This window comes from Fistularia commersonii, chromosome 3, assembly GCF_037954325.1.
Source record: "Fistularia commersonii isolate RoL2024-O1a breed Wild chromosome 3, RoL_Fcom_v1.0, whole genome shotgun sequence".
Classification (NCBI taxonomy): domain Eukaryota; kingdom Metazoa; phylum Chordata; class Actinopteri; order Syngnathiformes; family Fistulariidae; genus Fistularia; species Fistularia commersonii.
In genome coordinates, this window is record NC_141286.1 from 17,742,995 (window position 1) to 17,760,641 (window position 17,647).

Genomic DNA, 17,647 nt, shown 5'->3' on the forward strand with positions numbered 1-17,647 from the left:
ACTGTGTTTAAAAAACAAACAAACATTTATTCACTTTGTACATCTTTACATTTGTCATTTTTTTTATCAGCCATTTACATATTCCGTATGAAGCACCGAAGGAGGAGAGATGTAAGGTCGTCATGCATGGTTGTCCAGCAAAGCCTCCAGAAGTCTGGAACTGTTAGTAATCGTTGTTGTAACCACGATAAATTTAAGCCCTGGAACGTAAAAGAGCGAATTTTAGTGGAAAGGCCTTTTGACATGATGTGACTCACAAGACAACTGAATTTTCATGCAATAAGACAAGCATACTTCGGGGTTTAATGAAATTATAATTTCCTATTTTGTGAATTTCTGTGGGTATAAGTTTGATATCAATACACAAAAGGGTTAAATGACTGCGCTAATGTAGATTTTGATGACAAATCGGAAGCATTTTACAAAATGTAGAGAAAACATAGCTTCCAACTTGTTAATTACTTAATCTTAAATGTGATAGTTTTTTATTTCTCATATGGTCCTACTACTTATAAGAACTTAACAGGAAATTATAAATCTTTAAAACTAAGAATGATACATTAATATAACATAAATCAATAACAAAACAATAAATATGCAGTTATTACTGATAGTTGCTTATTCAAATGACATGTGAAATGCGTTTGGAAATGAGGATTTACTACAATTGTGTCAAAAGTAGCTTATTTGATTTCCTAGGATGTAAGATGTAATATATTCACACCCTGGTATGCAATACAGTCTACCTTACTTCAACTCCCTTGCTACCTCTTTTATAATTTTAATGTTTTCCTGCTTTCATCCATTGAAATTACATCCACATTGCGCACTATACTGCTGGCAAATTTCAGTACATCATAATTAATGTGAATTCCCATGAAGAAGTTCACAAAATGCTTATTAAGTAATTGAAGGTCATTTTTAGCAGAATCACATCAAAAGTAAAGGCTGGAGGTATAAATCTGAGAGAAGAGATCATAGACTTAAGTATTCATTTAAGTAAAGTTTGCAAAAGCTCTCAGGTCACCTTTCTCTCTACCAAGGAACCGCAAAGCTGAAATCTCAGAGAATGTGCAGCCCCCAAGAAACATGACAAGGATGATGCGCTGGGCATCATTCTTTCCTCCATTACCACCTGATCAGAAACAGAAACATTTCATAGCTGATCTGTCAAATAATAATTTAATTAGGGAATCAACTTAGCAACTATACTGAATCAAACTGATCCAACCTGTAACAGCAAATTCATTCCCATTCAGCAGCTTGGTGATCTCCTCCAGGCCTGTCCAGCCATCACGCTCCAGTACCTTGAAGAAACAACATTTTCAGACGACAGAGGCATTCAGATCCTTTTGATTCAAAGATCAATTTACCTGCTCAATCAGTTTGCAGCTCAGAGGGACATAGGCACCACTGAAAATGTAAGCCATGTCTCGCGGCACACGGAGGTCATAGTCATCATCTGACTTGGGCACCTTTACAAATTAGATCAAACACACTTAGTGTTTTGGATCACAACCATTGAAAAAACAACAAATTAATATTAGAATCATTGAGAAAGGATTTTGGTGCATGCCATTGATGACCTACAAGGTTGAGTTTTTTGCTCAGGGCTCTGAAGTTGCTTTTCTTTGCCAAAGAGGAGAAAGCATCAGACAGTTTTCCTGTAAAACAATGGTACAAAAGAAATAACCACAAGCTGAAGAACATTCTGGCACCCTATAAAATGAAGTAGATCACTTGTCTTGTGGGTACATACCTGCAGTCTTATCGTTGACCAGTTTACCCACTTTGCTCTCCATGACAGTCAGTGTTTCACCCGGCTGCTGCTCCACCAGGAGCCCGAGCTGCCTTAGATTGGCAAATGTGACCAGGTGGTCTACACCGTAGCTCTGAAGAGGCCAAGCAAAAACAATTCAACCTGGGAGTCCAATTTAAATTAATGATAGGTCTAAAGCACAGTGTTAAATGAGGTTATTATTCAAGACAATGGACAAAATTACATATGTACAATGTCTGTTGGAAAAAGCTTCAGAATCCTTGCTAACATTCACTTGCAGTTGTATTTCTCTCAACTGGGGTGAATAAATTTTTTCTTTTTTAAGTTTAATTTTTAATTTGATGTTTACTTGAGTTTTTCAATGACTTGAGCCTTTGCTGTCTTCTAGGAGTTTACCTTCTAGTTACAGATGGAATGGCTGTTTACATTATCCCGATGCATCTTCAGGCATTTTTTTAAGTAAAGGCGGCATCTTGTCTCATATGGTATATATAATTTCTTGTACTTTATGAATATTGTGGTGAAGATTGTAGCTGTAGGGAGATTTACTGCCAATTCTTTCTTTTATTTCAAGAAAAAAAATTGAGGAGGAACAGACAGACATAACCACTCACCTGCAGATACTGGGCTTTTAATAAGCGGTAATCTTTAGGCAGAAGTCCTGCATCACAAAGCAACTGTTAAACAACCGTGAGAGAATGTTTGTCTTTGAAATAATGCAAAGAGACAACTCACCATTTTCTGTGATAGACAGAAGACAAAGTAGTCTCAGACTTTCTATCATGGAGACCTAATGATTAAAATTGGAAAAAGAACAGTTTACTTTTCAAGCATTTAATTGGCGCATCACCAGTACTAGTCTGCTGTAACTAACCCACCTGTCTGTTGATATGCTCCTCTATGTAGGAAATACATTCTCGGATTTCAAATCCTTCCAGTAGAGCTGTCAAAAACAAAAAACAAAACATAAAGACTTAAGTAACTAAATTCTAGCAATGAAGAAAGCACTTATGTGTGTCATTTTCAATTAAACATAGCAAAAAAAAAAGGTAAATTCCAATAAGCATTGGGCAATACATGATATATATTTGATATTGTCTTACGGTACAACTAAATTGTAGGGTGAAATTAGAATCAATAGCTGAATCATTATTTCATGATCTATTTGAAGAAACGGAGGCTTATAAAATGAAAACATTTTTGTTTTTGATTGAAGACAGAGAACTTTTTTCCCAATTTTTCTTGTTAGCATATCTTTTCCAAATTGTTGGGAAATAGCATTATGAAATTAGCGTTTGGCCACATTTATCCCCAAAACATCAACTAAAATGTGAGAAATTAAATGAAAATAAACAAGAAATTACCCTACAGATATGTGAAAAAATGTGCAAGAAAATTATCTACAATCATGGAAGAAATTCAACAACAGTACTTTCTATTTAGTAAGAAAAGAAAAAAACACACAAGTGAAATTTTGAATTCTATGGTGGGAGCATTAATGACTTCCAAAACCATACATAATACATAACCATACATAAACAACATAATGTGAAAAAAATGGTATGCTGAATATTGTGATAGTAATCCTTTTCATTGTCACTGGGCCTTTAGTCCATTGAACCATGCAACATAAACCTTACAGTGTTCTGTCTTCAGCAGCTCCTGGAAATCCTGCTTTGTTTTCTTCTTCATTATTGATTCACTCGCACCGATGTCTGAAAGAGGTCAACACAGAAATGTACTCAATGTGATGGAGCAATGGTAATACTTACAAAAGCAAACTCATTGTTAATGTTTCATTTAGTTTTATCTACTGTCTGAATCTCTATTCATATTCATTTAACTATTTCAATTTGGTTTGCCTATTTTCTGATTACAACTTATTAAATATGTTCCAAACTGCAGCCATTTTTATTATGTCTCTATTGTTTCCTAGCTTAATGCATTAACTGCACAGTAATTACTGGGAATGGGGATTTATATGTATGCGTCTGAGCAGTCAGATTTGTCGATGGATTGATGAAAGAAAGAATGGCTTCACAATCTAAACACTGATCAATCCAATTTGAGATTCATATAATTAAATATTTTATCACAAATGTATGTTATTTTAATCAAACATCTTGGACTACCGTATTGTTGTGTTAATTGCTCACTTGACATCCGGATAAACACTATAGTAGTGTGGCTATGCAGATACTGTTGTATGAACAGTGATTTAAACACTCACGAAGGCTAAGGAGCCGATGTTCCTGTTTCAACCCTTTAAGTTCATCAGATACGAATGCCTTCATCTGCTTTATGTCCATCCCCTGACGTTTCTGTGGGGAAAAATGCCACCACAAGAAAAATACATTTAATTTGCATCAATTACCAGTCTTATCAAGTGATGTGGCTGAAAACAAAAAAAAAAAACTCACATCATATGCCGTCTGAAGGTTTCTAGCTTTCTGACTGAGGAAGCTGAAGACGTTGGAGAAATGTTCATTTCTGATTTCACCAAAGACCTAACAGAAAAAAAAAACAGGATGATATTTGCCTTTTAACCGTCTAACTTACGAATACTCGCCAGATCTCATGGTTATCCCTACCTTATCCTGAGAGTTCAGCATGACCTTTAAACTTTTATCAGATGAGGTCACATCAGGCCCAAATTCCACACATCCTGCAGAAAAAAAAACAGGATGATGAGATAAAACACCGACACAGAAATGTGCAAAGAAACATTTATAACCAGAGAAATATTATACATCTCTTGAGGAAAAACCACATAGTCAGAGTGAAATCTGAGCGTTATCACTGAAACTTGCATTAGCTCAGGCTGATGATATATGTATTAAAATGATACCATGTAATTGAGTGAATGATGAAAATAAATGAAAAATATTAGAGCTGAATATTATGCACAGTATGCTTAATTCCTTCAAATAATAAACAGAAATAAGGGAGGCAAACCTTGAGACTGATTGACAACTGACAAGCCTTGGAATCAAACATTCATTCAGTCATTATCTGTACCACTCATCCTGAACTCAGGGTTGTCGTGGAGCTGGTGGAATTAGACATCCAGCAGGAATTAAACTTTTACTAATTTTGCATGAAAGACAATTTATTTGTGTTGTGTCAGAGATATTTTTTATACATAAGCAAATAATGTGATATAATTCAGTATCTAAATTTTCTTCTAATTATTCCGATATTGATTTTCTGTTACAGCCAGTTTTAAAGCAGAGTGATGTTGTCGTGAAAGACAATTTCAGGATTAGCTAATTATGTCTGAAAAGTTCCCCATGAGTTGCTGTGATACCCACCGCATTTGATTCTAAATATATCATCCACCAGTCCTTCATAAACCACCTGTGAGCACAAAGGAGTGACGAAGTCCACATCTGTAACAATGACAACCGTGTCGGATTAAACAGACACAACAATCAAACAATGATTTGAGGAAGAAAACACAGCTCCTCACCTCTGTCAATAAGGAATACATTTCCTATTTCAGCATCACGAGCCTTCTGGTCTCCTTCTTCTATCTGCTCCCTCCACGACTCATATGCCATCTGACACCACATTAACATATGCACAATTAATGGTTTTGTCCTTCACCATACTATCTATCAAAAAAAAATGCTCAAGAACTGGTTTAACAAAAAGATCGTGAAGTGTGTTATGTCGTACCTTTGAACACCGTCCAATCCCATAAACCTTTGAGAAAGGCCCGTAAATTGAGTGAAGGAGGTGTAGGGCACTGCCAGCTGTCCTCACCCAGCGCTGGTCCCCTGCCTGGAAAATACACCATTGTCAGTAAAAATTTGGTTAACGTATTATGTAACTCAATATTGTAATAATATTATGTTTATGATTTATGATAACATTGGTAACTCAGCGATTTTACATATTACTGTTCTCAACTAAATCATTGTACAGCATTTTCTAATCAAAAAACATGCCATTGACCCAACTGATATATTGATTACATTATGGATAATTAACTGTAGTCTAGGGAAATATAAATGCAAAGGCGGTTACAGATGTCATCCTTGGAACTGAACATTCCTGGTTTCTGCATTTGTTTTGGAATTGCTTTTGCAATTTATGTCCTTTAATTAAAAAAGGTTGGGTCAGGACCTGTATCTTACACTCCTACTGAAATTAACTTTTAGGTGATATATTTGCCAAATTAATACTTTGGTTGATTTGGTGTGTTGATATGAATAAGAGCACTGTTGATAAATATTGATACAGCTTTTGAACAAATGGCATCGAGCCACTTATTAGTTATTAATTATTAATTATGACAAGCGGTGTATTAATTATGTTTGACTTTTTCCATTGAGAGTAAACTGAATTTTCTGATATTTTTAACTGTTATAAATTAACTTCAACATGTGGCATTTCATGGTTGTGGTTTTAAGACTTATTCACCAGAAAGTTATCACGGAAGAATTCTGGGAGCTCCAGGCTAATGATGTCATCATCAAGTGGAAGGAGGTAAAAGGCCCACTCATCTGTCGTCACATCTGCGGTAATGTGAAAAAGGGTTTTGTGAAGAACTAATCATCCTGGAAATGTGAGAAATTATAAGGCTACTTACCACCAAAAATCCCCTGTTCCTCTAGCACAGTCTCACATGCATAGAACTATACATCAGAGCAGAGTCATCAGAACAACATTAACCCCGTAGTCCAAAGTTAATTCAAAGCGGGGTCATTTGATACCTTCTGGGGGGTGAATATTATCTTGTATCTTCTGAATTTCCCTGCTGCTTTGTCTGCATTGGCCACATCTGGAGTAAGAGACAATAAACCAGGAAAAACATCTGAATCACCTGAAGAAATCTAGGATTAACATTTAGAATTGCTTAAGAAGAAATGGTTGTACACAGATTCAGATTAGTGAAAATCAAATCCTGGAACTTTAACATCAAAACCATAATTTCTCCATACCCTGGAAAAGGTACAATGTTGTTTTTGGGAGTAAAAACAATACAGTGCGAAAAACACAAGACAACATTTTGAAATATCCTCTTTCTCTTTTCAAACACCTGTGATGTTTATTAGGATAAAAGTAGAGGTCCTTTTACTGAAATTAAAATACAAGTATTTATATGGCGACACAATTTTGTGCAATTAATTTGCATGTAAGTTCATTTAGAGATTTTATAGGTTTAAATTGTTTAATTGTTGGAAGGACACTTAGAATGTCATGCAAAAAAAAAAATCCTATCCCATGCTACTCACCACAAATCCATTTGACTGTCTGTATCCTCGGTCGGATAAGAAAGCAGAGCCTGAAGGAGAGAAGGCATATTGTTATTCACTTACATCTTATCTTGTGATAAATCAGGATTAGTGGTTTCTGCTTTCTTGGTTAAGAGTAGGGGTGAGTTTTGTGTTCGACACAAAACTGGTACTCACTGATCTGATGTGCTAATTATGGGTTTGTATTCCACTTTGTAGAGTTTGTCAACTTCATGTTGCTGTAAAAAAGAAAAAATACACTGATTAAATATTTTGGGGGGAAACAAACTGAAATTTGAATTTTAATGTCAGAATTCAGAGGTGGAATTTTAGGTCACCTTTAGTGTTGAGACATTAGCAATACGATCAAGCGGACTCATTAAATCTGCCTCAATGAAGAGATCTTTCTTCCCAGGAAGCTGCATATAAAATGGAAGAAAGCTTCAGTGGTCCCTAAGTGACTATAACAGACTACTAGATCAAAATTATGACCAGAACCAACATAACACGCCAACTAAGAGGAGACATCTATAAAACATGATGGGATTAGTGCGACAGATTGAACGTATTGTGGATTTTCACCTGTTCTAGCAGGTATATAAGCTGATCTCTTGCTAGCCTCTTGAGTATAGAGAAGTCAGGGAGCTCCGGTGAATCTTTCCTGCCTCTATGAGCCATACTGGAGTACACCTTGATCAAGATAGATGCACAATTGTAGAAATCCCAAAAGGGGGAGCAATGACGGAGACACTAGAACCGGGAAAACAAACATAAGTGCAGCGGTTACCGTAGAAGCTAGCTAACCCGGCTCTTAAGCAAAACTACACCCATCGTTTAACACGCATTATTGACAAAACTGGCATTAATATTGTAAAATTTATAAAACTGACAATAATAATAACAAATCAAAGTTGAATAGGTGTTAAAAGATCAACATTGATGCAATGAGTTAATTACCTGTTTCCGTGAAGAAACAAGAGGAACGGATACTTTATGGAATGCTTCCTTCCGGACCACGGAACAGACGGACTGCTACACTGCTACACGACGTCAAAATCACGACGCACAGATATTGTTGTTGCTCGGCAAGATTTTGGGGAATGAATTTGGAGGCTGTTTTATTGTTGGAGGCGGTTAATTTCGCCGCAGAGAAACATCGTATGCAGCGGCGTAAAGACCCCGAAAGAACACCATATATTAATCACCCCATTGGTATGTTCCACAGCACGGGTTTGGTTTGTTGCATTTAAAGGCTGGTCGCAAAGCTTAAATAATTCGAGTCATCATGTGAACGAGTCAAAGCAAAAAAGTAATTTTAAAATACTTTCTTCAAGCGCTTAACGCTCATTATCTATAGTCTTCTTCTTCTTCTTCTTCTTCTTCTTCTTCTTCTTCTTCTTCTTTAACCTTCTCCATCTGGCCCCATTCTCTGTATCCTCCTCTCTCACACACACTACCTTCATATCCTCTCACTGCGTCCATAAATCTTCTCTTTGGTCTTCCTCGATACCTGCTGCCAGCCAGCTCCAATTCCAGCATCTGTCTACCAATATATTTACTATTCCTGCTCTGTTACATGACTGAATCATCTCAGTCTGCTGTTCCTCTGATAGACTCATTCCTGATCCTATCCATCCTGGTCACTCCCAAAGAGAACATTAGCACCGTCATTTCTGCAACCTTTAGCTTTGCCTCCTGTCTTTTCGTCATTGGGACTGTGTCGAGGACATACAGCATCGCTGGTCTCACCACTGTCTTGTACACCTTTCCTTTCATTCTGGCTGATAGTCTACTATCACATACTACTAAGTACTTTTCTCCACCCATTCCAACCTGCTGGAACCTGCCTCTTTACCTCTTTTCCACACAGTCTGTTGCTCTGGACTGTTGACCCTAAATACTTGAAATCCTCCAACTTCTTAATCTCCACTCCCTGTATCCTCACTGTTCGACCTGGATTCCTCTCAGTCACACACATATACACACAACATACTTCTCTGCCACTCCAGATTTTTTCATACTGTACAAGAGGTCTTCTTTAACCTGCAGTAGCCCAGTTTCCATTGGTACCCTCTAGGTCATTGGTACCAGTGGCGGTCGTTATTAATCCTGGCCTTGGCCGATCCAGTATTAGATTATTAGGTTTGATTTGCATGTTTGTTTTTGGCAAAAATTTTACACTGGATGCCCTTCCTGACAGAACCCTCTGCATTTATCTGGGCTTGGGACCAGCTCAGGGAGACACTGGCCTGTGCCGCCCTGAGGCTGCATATCCTGTGTATTCATAAAATGTTAAATCACATGTCAAATTAAAATAGTGGTCAATATCATAGATTCTTGTGACACCAAGTTCAATATTAGTATGTGTCACAATGTCTGCTTGAGGCAATTGCTCTGCTTCAAGTCAAATGCTTGATTGTTTCTTTTTCTGCATAATGTTATATGATTTCCTTTAAATTAACCATTTAAAAAATGAACTTATTTTTCTAAACACAACAACCTACAAGCAATAGTTAACAAAACCCGTAATTACAATCACTAACTTAAAGATAAGATAAAATTATGCTCTGTGACATCCTTTATTCTCAACTGGTATATGCTGTTGTATATGCTGCCTTAGCAAGCAGCAACAACCCAGTGTTATCTTTTGAAGTGCTTGTGCTGTGTATCTTTTATAAAAATGTCCAAAGCAAAGTACACAAAATATATCTGTAGTGAAGAGAGAATATTGCTATTCTCTTCATTTGAATTCTTCAGCACTGTGATTTTAATATTTTGAAATGTCAACTATTGTACATTACACCAAAGTCAAAACATAATAATGCCAAGACAATATAACTTGCAAGCATTTTTTTCTGACACTTTTTTTTTTCGTTTTTTTTTTGTTTTGTTTTAAAGGTGTGGCAAGAATTCTGAGCCACGAAGGTGGCGTCACAGACATTGAAGCTTTACAAGTATGTTCTCAGCTCCTACGTTCCTGTCTCCTACATGTCATGCATTATCAAGCCTTTGTATTTTTCTCGTTTACTTATACAATCTTCTGCAGGCTGCTCTGCTTCATGACACAGTAGAGGACACTGACACAACCCCTGCTGAGCTAGAAGCAAAATTTGGACCAATTGTTGCTCGCATTGTTCAAGAGGTGACAGATGACAAAAGTCTTCCCAAACAGGAGCGGAAACGTCTGCAGGTGGAACATGCACCTCATTGTAGCCATCAGGCTAAGCTGGTCAAACTGGCTGACAAACTGTACAACCTAAGGGACCTCAACCGCAGCACGCCTGTTGGTCAGCATCTTTCTATCAGTTATTGTTCTCATCTTTTTCAAGCTGTGAAGTGATCTTTAATCCTTTGACTTTTTGTTATAATGTCATTAATAGTTTGATTCAATGTCTTGATATTTAAATGTCATAAAAATGCACAAACCATTTAGCTTTAATTTTTTTTTCTTAGGAACCAGTCAGACTGTGTGTGTGGAAATCTAACTCAAATATAGTATTACTAATAAGTAGTATTCAAGTGCTGGATACAAAACTTTCCTGTGGATGTTTTTTCCAGGGTGGACAGCTGAGCGGGTCCAGGAGTACTTTATGTGGGCTTGTAAGGTGGTGAAAGGCTTGAAAGGCACCAACGCTGCTCTGGAGGGGAAACTGGAGGACTTATTCCGACAGAGGGGGGTCCAACTCTGAGAAAAAAATGAGAAGAGACTGTTTAAGTTTCATGTGCATCAGATATATATTTTTGAACATCTAAATCTTTGAATAAATAAATAATTATTCATATAAATATGATTTATCTGAATTTACAGTTGTTGGTTTTTTTTTTATATTCAGTGTCCATATTCAACTAGAAATGCATACGGTACTCAACGAAAAACAAATTCAAAATGAATGAGAAGAGGAAGACATTATGGCCTACAAACCATAGTGTATACTTTCTGTGCCAAAAATATAAAGCAGGCCCAAACATCAGAAGAATATTTCAATGTTTGGGAAAATAACGTTGGACATAGAATTGGTAACTGTCAGTTACATTGACTGATGAATTTAACAAGTACAAGTTTTGGCAAGTATTGAGTACTATAATGCAAGTAAAAATCGCAAGTATGCATTTTTTTGAATTCATTACTTGAAATTTTAACTATTGGACATTACAACAGATAATTAATTTATCTCTTATTAAATTTGTCACTGTTTGACACCTTTGTGTCACCTGGAAATTTTCAGTATTTTGTTTCTTTTATCATGACTACAATGATTCTGTCATATTTTGAATATTATCAAAAAAATGGATAGTATAATTCTTTGATTCTTCTTCTTTGGAATTCTTAATAAATGAAAGAATGAATGTCAAACTAGACTGTTCTCAGTCCCCCAAATACCCAATTTTCAGGAGTTTTATAATCAAGGTGTAAATGTCCCATATTTGTTGTGGAATTTTATGGTTAGGCAAATGCTGCAGCTGTCAGTCCATGACAACATGGTGCCTGGTCTAGTTTCTAGCACAATAGCAGGCCAAGGGTCACCTGCCTGATAAAATTTTGTGTCAACAGCACTTCATCAACACTGCACTGAATAAAAAATAACCTGAATAAGTTCCCTATCCAGCATGTGAAAGGACTGTTCAGGGCTCACGTTCCATTGGACTCTGGCCAAATTTCTAGCTTGAACTGGTACTTGATTTTGTAATCTCATTTGTAATAATAGATCAGCTGTTGGCTGCAATCTATTTGGCCCAAAGACAAAAACATTCATCTCACTGTTTGAATTTGTGATGCTGTAGTTACAATTTCTACCTCTGATTCCTTTCACAACACAGCTTTCTGCCCCAAAACTCAACCTCTTTCCGATGCAGTAGTGTTTTTCTTCGCTGAACTGTATGTTTTTCAGTAAAAATGTGTGCCTGAAGGTATTGAAAATTTTTATTTTTGTGAGAAGGTAGGATTACCCGGATAAACTCTAAACACAGATAAATCACTGTTCCACATGATTACAAGTGGACTTTTTACAGGTTATGTTGATCAGGCACAACTGGCGTCCCTGCACTCACTACGACTATAGTTGCACAATACAAGCCAGTAGTCACTTGAGTGCAACCAATCTTTTCTGGAACATTCTAAAGAATATTTTCACCTAGTGTTACAAATCATTCACAGGCCTATAAACATGAAAGTTTCAATCTCTTGCAGGAGAATTGTAACTCTTTTTTGGAAAAGCTCAGATTTTCTTTTTTGCAATAAACAAAAAAAATGACTTTTTTTTTTTTTAAATACATATGTTCAGTTCTTTTTCCATAAAGGTCTTTGGTTCAAAATTATGAAAATATATGTATTCTCAATAAAACCATCCCCTATTGACAAATCTGCCTGTCAGCTGACACCTTCATTAGCCTGTTAAATAGATTCACTACAATGATGAGTGTTTGAGGCCACGAAGACCTTACTGTCAGTTGCCATAGCAACGCTGTTTCAGCTTAGTTACATGAACAAAATGACCAAAACAATTACTCGGGGGTGACAGATGGAAAGAAGTTCAAGGATATGGTCAAAGTAATGAATAAAACAATAAAGAATATTATGAAATTGGGTATTTTTCCAGCACCAGTCTTCAAAATATTTAGCTAAGTTTGGCTACATTTTTGTCACAATTAATGATATTTTTCTATTAATTTCCTATAAATTAATAGCTAATTTTGGGGTATTTGCTAATTTCAATTACTTCAGTACTATGGTACATTGCAGTATTGGCCATCACATTGAACAATGGGACCTAAAAATGTAAAATAATTTTCACACAAAATTAACTGAATATGGTAAATCAGCATAATCTAACATTTCAGCCTGTAAGGTCAGAATGACCTGTGCTTATGTTGCATAACTGCATTAGTCCTTTAAAATTTGTAGCAATACAGTCAGCAATTTTGAAATTGTCTTAGTTTGGATGTCTGATTATTCTATTGGCAACCTGGCATTCCTTTACAGTCTTGTCTTCATATTCGAAACTCAATCGTGTGAATCTGTTCATATCATTGGAAATAACTGCTGATCAACTCTAACGAGTTCAGTGACTGTTTTATCAACACAATCTTATAAAGATTGTGGGACTTGTTGGCCTAAAGATGTTTTCATGAGAAAATATCATGATTTCTTTTAGACTTTTTTTTTGCTATATGTTTTCTAGAATTACGACTCATCCAATCTTTATATCTTCATATGTATTTGTTTCATGTACATACAATACTTTTAACTTGCTGTGCGGTATCATATCTTTGTTGTACTAATTATCACAACAAAGAATGGGCCTTAAACAAATTAAATATTTTATTAGGGTATACTTTGATAATGATAGGGCTACAGTGTATTTGACTCTTCTACAATAACATGTTATCTTAGAAATTGATTAACACAATTTATATCATAATTTATTTTTTTCTTTCTCTCTGTGCGCCTGTATCCTCTGAAACATATTACCCAAAATCTCAAAAAAGAAAAGCACAAAGTATTATAGATGTTGCAAAGCTGAATTTACGTTGAAGGAGCCACACCGGAAGTGGTGTTTCAAGGGGACCGGGGCGCGGGCGGACGCAGGGAGACATGCTAACTTTGACAAGTGCTCCGGGCAATGAGGCTGCGGTGTCCGTCAGTCCAACTCGCGGAGCGGTCATCATATTGTAGCTATGACACTTTGACCAACTGGCAAATAGCCATTACACTTTTTCCAAAAAGAATTTTATAGTAACTGACCAACCGAGCCATGTCTGGAGCTTTAGCAAGGTTGCTTTTCTACCCGACTTTAGCCTACAATGTTATCATGGAGAAGGTGTCGTCGAGAAGATGGTTTGACCGAGTGGACGAGACCGTCCTCCTCGGAGCGCTGCCGTTCAGATCCATGACCAAGCAGGTCAGAGGGCCGAGCATTACAACTTCGCTCTGTCATTCCCGTTTTGTTGGTTTTTAAAGCGCAAAAAGATAACCTTCACATTTAAATGTCATCAACCAAATGAATATATCCTGATTGGCATGTGCGGTTGGTATGTATCCATGGAAATTAACAGAATAACTTAAGGAGGCCTTAACATTTCTAAAGCATCACTAGAATTAGCAAGAAATCAGTATGCTAATACAGAAGTGACCAGAAAAAAAGCATAGGAAAGGAGAAGGAAACTGTTCTTTTTATTGCATTTTTAAACTTTTGTGTTGTACAATTATATTTCAGTTCAGGTGGTATTACCGCAAACTCTAGAAAATAAACGGGTAAACAGTAAACTCTGTAAAGGTTGTGTTTTTGGTTGAAAATCAGAAGATGGTTACAGTAAGACGTAAAAATGAGAATATAAAGGGAAAGTGTATAATCTTGACAGTTATTTATCTACCAAGTAGTTTTTCTTATTATTAATGATGGTGGTTCAGAATAAACTCACAATATTAGCTCACTTATTTTACAATGTGAGTCAAACCTAGCAAACTGACTGGATTTGTGGAGGCCCAAGTTAACAACGACCGCCATTGGTACTGATGACCTAGAGGGTATTAGTGGAAATTGGGCTGCTGTGGGTCAAAGAAGGAGAAGAGGAAGGCGTGTTTGAAAACAGAGAGATAAGAGGAAAGGCAAGCATCTGGGACTGACAGCAGGGACTCTGAATATTGGGACAATAACAGGAAAAGGTAGAGTTGGTTGACATGATGCAGAGAAGGAAGGTGGGCATTCTGTGTGTCCAGGAGACCAGGTGGAAAGGTAGTAAGACTAGAAGCTTCAGGGCAGGCTTTAAGTTTTACCATCATGTACTGACAGGAGGAAAACTTGAGTAGAAGCTATCTTGAAAGAGGAGTTTGTTAGGAATGTTCTGGAGGTGAAAAGAGTGTCAGTTAGACTTATGAGTGTGAAACTGGAAATTGAAGGTGTGATGCTCAATGTTGTTAGTGGCTATGCCCTGCAGGTGGGATGAGTTACATGAGAATGGGAAGTTCTGGAATGAGTTAGATAAAGTGGAGGAAGGAATGAAGAAATGAAAGTTAGTCGCAGCAAGACAGGATATATATGTGTGAATGAGAGGAACCTGGATGGAACAGTGAGGTTACAGGGAGTGGAGATCAAGAAGTTGGAGGATTTCAAGACCTTAGGATCAATAATGGGTGAAATGGGTGGAGAAAAGTATCAGGGGTACTATGCAGTAGAAGACTATCAGCCAGAATGAAAGGAAAGGTGTACAAGACAGTTGTGAGGCCAGCGATGCTGTATGGCCTAGAAACAGTGACGAAAAGACAGGAGGCAGAGCTAGAGGTTGCAGAGATGAAAATGCTAATGTTCTCTTTGGGAGTGACGAGGATAAGGATAGGATCGGGAATGAGTCTGTCAGAGGAACAGCACGTTAGATGTTTTGGAGAGAAGTTCAGAGAAACCAGACTAAGATGGTCCGGTCATGTACAGAGGAGTGATAGTAAATATATTGGTAGACGGATGCTGGACTTGGAGCTGCCAGGCAGGAGGTCTTGAGGAAGACCAAAGAGAAGATTTATAGATGTAGTGAGAGAGGATATGAAGTTAATTGGTGTAAGAGAGAAAGATACAGAGAATAGAATAAAATGGAGAAAGTTGATTCACTGTGGCGACCCCTGAAGGGAAAAGCCAAAAGGAGAAGAAGCTCACTTCTTTTACTGGGCTGTTTCCCAAATATCTCCCTTTGATTATCAGTATAATTGAAAGTGTAGGTACATTTCAGGTGGCCCTTTCAGCAAAATAATTGGATGTTCAAAGATGTGCTGTTTAGTGTTTTTTTGTTTTGTTTTGATTTTGCTATGAGTGAGTGTTTTGCCATACATTTCTCTTTTGATTAACTGTAAATGGCTATATATGGAAACCTGATTGTTCCCTATTGTCTTGCAGCTAGTAGAAAAAGAAAACGTCAGAGGGATTATCACCATGAATGAGAAGTATGAGACGAAATATTTCTGCAACTCAGCTGAAGTGAGTTTGTCACCATATGTCTTTAATTTGGGTATCCTGGCTGTTTTGTTGCAGCAAAAATAAAAATATCAAGGAATTACAAGCCAGTTTTTAAGATATAAGTGTATCACAATATCTGTCAGATAGTCAAAAATGAATTATTGGACAAAAAAAATCATTTTGAGGAGCAGTTTAAGTTTTTGAAATTTGTGAAAAAACAGTTGTAATAAAACATTTTTTTTGTGCTGATTTTCCTGGTATTTCGTTTTATGCACTGATTATAACTAGATGCCTTTTAGAGAGTTACTGATGTAGAAATTTTTACCAATATCTGGTAATTTCTTGCAAAAAACTATGTTCAAATACTTGATCATTTTAGACATTGACCTGATGATTTGAGGAATATTTTGCTGATTATTTCGTAAATAATTTGTTACCTTTGTGTATGGTTCTTTGTTTTTATGTAATTATTTTGAGTGTGGTGAAATGGTGAAAGCGATATGTGTGATGGTGCTTGCAGGAATGGAGGGCTGCTGGGGTGGAGCAGCTGAGACTGAGCACCGTAGACCTCACTGGTGTTCCCAGTCTGGAGAACCTGCATCGAGGTGTCGAGTTTGCTCTGCAACACCGGGAGAAAGGAACAAGTGTTTACGTCCACTGCAAGGCTGGACGTTCCCGTAGTGCCACGCTGGTTGCTGCCTACCTCATACGGGTCAGTTCTCATCTGTTTGGAATTCAGCCGTGAGTTGATGATAGTCCTGTTTTACAATACCCTCTGTTCACAGTTGCACTGCTGCACAGCTGAAGAAGCCTGTCAGATACTAGCATCTGTCCGTCCACACATCCTGGTGCGCACTGCTCAGCTGGAGATGCTGAGGAAGTACCATCAGCAGGTGTGTGGATTGTCAAGTTAAGATGTGTTCCGCCAACTGCAACACTCAACATTGTTGGACTGCTACATATTACGCTGCACCCCCACCGAGGAAACAATGCCAGGTCTTTTGTCCTTTTATGTTTTTAAGTGTCTCTGGGTTTTATTCAGATTTGGCTTCCTTTTTTTTTAATCAATGGATGCATTAAAGGAAGCAGAGATTATGTGTTATTTTGAGTTATTCTTTAATTTTTTTGAAGATCTAGCTTGAAACATTTTCCTTAAAAAGTCTTGTTTGGAAGTTTGGAATTTAGAGAGATTTATCACCTGAGCATTTCTTAAATATCAAACAGTGCCTTCTTTGATCATATGAAAACATTCATTCATAAATTACCAGTGATGAACATAGTCAAAATTAAAAAAAAAAAATCAAACTATATTATCAGCTGTTTCACTTTAGACCCAATAGTGTTTCAGTGCTGACTTTTGCTCCTAAGGTTAGAAAAAAAATCAGCATTGAAACATTGACCGTAGGGAAAACATTTTATTTCAGTTTGTATGGTGGCTTTGAAAATACTGAATAAATATATGAAATAAAATATTTGAACACTGTCTTGTGTCAGCATTTCCTTTTGATTTTTACTGTCAAAGACATATATGAATCAGATAAAAAAGCAGTTTCATAGTATTTTACTAGATTTAGTCTCGTTCATTATCTTAAAATTGTAAAATGAATTATATATTACATACAAATTCCCTTACAGGGGACTAATCTCTAGTTCTTTAATAAACCATTTCCCAAGTCTATTTGCAC

At 36.8% G+C, this 17,647-nt stretch overlaps 3 protein-coding genes across 4 annotated transcripts; 2 read left to right on the forward strand and 1 right to left on the reverse strand.

Moving 5' to 3' along the window:
- Window positions 1-6: 6 nt before the first annotated feature.
- On the reverse strand, window positions 7-8,082 carry vps33b (VPS33B late endosome and lysosome associated). Of its 2 annotated transcripts, none has more exons than XM_086143935.1 (24): window positions 7,978-8,082; window positions 7,603-7,710; window positions 7,359-7,439; window positions 7,198-7,259; window positions 7,021-7,070; window positions 6,499-6,566; window positions 6,375-6,420; window positions 6,206-6,300; window positions 5,459-5,563; window positions 5,250-5,340; window positions 5,092-5,169; window positions 4,372-4,445; window positions 4,201-4,287; window positions 4,011-4,101; window positions 3,421-3,495; window positions 2,659-2,723; window positions 2,516-2,570; window positions 2,395-2,441; window positions 1,760-1,892; window positions 1,591-1,664; window positions 1,374-1,475; window positions 1,232-1,307; window positions 1,028-1,135; window positions 7-200 (listed from the first exon to the last, which is right to left on the reverse strand). In XM_086143935.1, the coding sequence occupies exons 2-24, from the start codon at window positions 7,696-7,698 to the stop codon at window positions 121-123; spliced, it is 1,839 nt and encodes a 612-aa protein (XP_086000061.1). In that variant the 5' UTR covers window positions 7,699-7,710; window positions 7,978-8,082; the 3' UTR covers window positions 7-120. The 2 variants fall into 2 exon arrangements, with proteins under 2 accessions (XP_086000061.1, XP_086000062.1); XM_086143936.1 differs by having other exon boundaries at window positions 7,603-7,770; window positions 7,978-8,026.
- Window positions 8,046-10,854, forward strand: hddc3 (HD domain containing 3). Its single transcript, XM_086143937.1, has 4 exons — window positions 8,046-8,232; window positions 9,919-9,974; window positions 10,067-10,307; window positions 10,579-10,854. The coding sequence occupies exons 1-4, from the start codon at window positions 8,121-8,123 to the stop codon at window positions 10,707-10,709; spliced, it is 540 nt and encodes a 179-aa protein (XP_086000063.1). The 5' UTR covers window positions 8,046-8,120; the 3' UTR covers window positions 10,710-10,854.
- Window positions 10,855-13,568: 2,714 nt separating this feature from the next.
- Window positions 13,569-17,444, forward strand: ptpmt1 (protein tyrosine phosphatase mitochondrial 1). Its single transcript, XM_086139746.1, has 4 exons — window positions 13,569-13,919; window positions 15,903-15,983; window positions 16,483-16,674; window positions 16,748-17,444. Exons 1-4 carry the CDS (start codon window positions 13,773-13,775, stop codon window positions 16,874-16,876), a joined length of 549 nt encoding a protein of 182 aa, XP_085995872.1. The 5' UTR covers window positions 13,569-13,772; the 3' UTR covers window positions 16,877-17,444.
- Window positions 17,445-17,647: the final 203 nt, after the last annotated feature.

What these genes read in the sequence shown, in the direction of transcription:
- vps33b (XM_086143935.1), bottom strand. Translation starts at nt 7,698, where the DNA reads ATGGCTCATAGAGGCAGGAAAGATTCACCGGAGCTCCCTGACTTCTCT. An exon ending in TAATATTCACCCCCCAGAAG is followed by an intron (nt 6,421 to 6,498) that starts GTATCAAATGAC and finishes TCTGATGTATAG; the next exon opens with TTCTATGCATGTGAGACTGT. An exon ending in GTTCCTTGGTAGAGAGAAAG is followed by an intron (nt 201 to 1,027) that starts GTGACCTGAGAG and finishes TTTACGTTCCAG; the next exon opens with GGCTTAAATTTATCGTGGTT.
- hddc3 (XM_086143937.1), top strand. Translation starts at nt 8,121, where the DNA reads ATGAATTTGGAGGCTGTTTTATTGTTGGAGGCGGTTAATTTCGCCGCA. An exon ending in CAGACATTGAAGCTTTACAA is followed by an intron (nt 9,975 to 10,066) that starts GTATGTTCTCAG and finishes AATCTTCTGCAG; the next exon opens with GCTGCTCTGCTTCATGACAC. An exon ending in CAACCGCAGCACGCCTGTTG is followed by an intron (nt 10,308 to 10,578) that starts GTCAGCATCTTT and finishes TGTTTTTTCCAG; the next exon opens with GGTGGACAGCTGAGCGGGTC.
- ptpmt1 (XM_086139746.1), top strand. Translation starts at nt 13,773, where the DNA reads ATGTCTGGAGCTTTAGCAAGGTTGCTTTTCTACCCGACTTTAGCCTAC. An exon ending in ATTTCTGCAACTCAGCTGAA is followed by an intron (nt 15,984 to 16,482) that starts GTGAGTTTGTCA and finishes TGGTGCTTGCAG; the next exon opens with GAATGGAGGGCTGCTGGGGT. An exon ending in TTGCTGCCTACCTCATACGG is followed by an intron (nt 16,675 to 16,747) that starts GTCAGTTCTCAT and finishes CTCTGTTCACAG; the next exon opens with TTGCACTGCTGCACAGCTGA.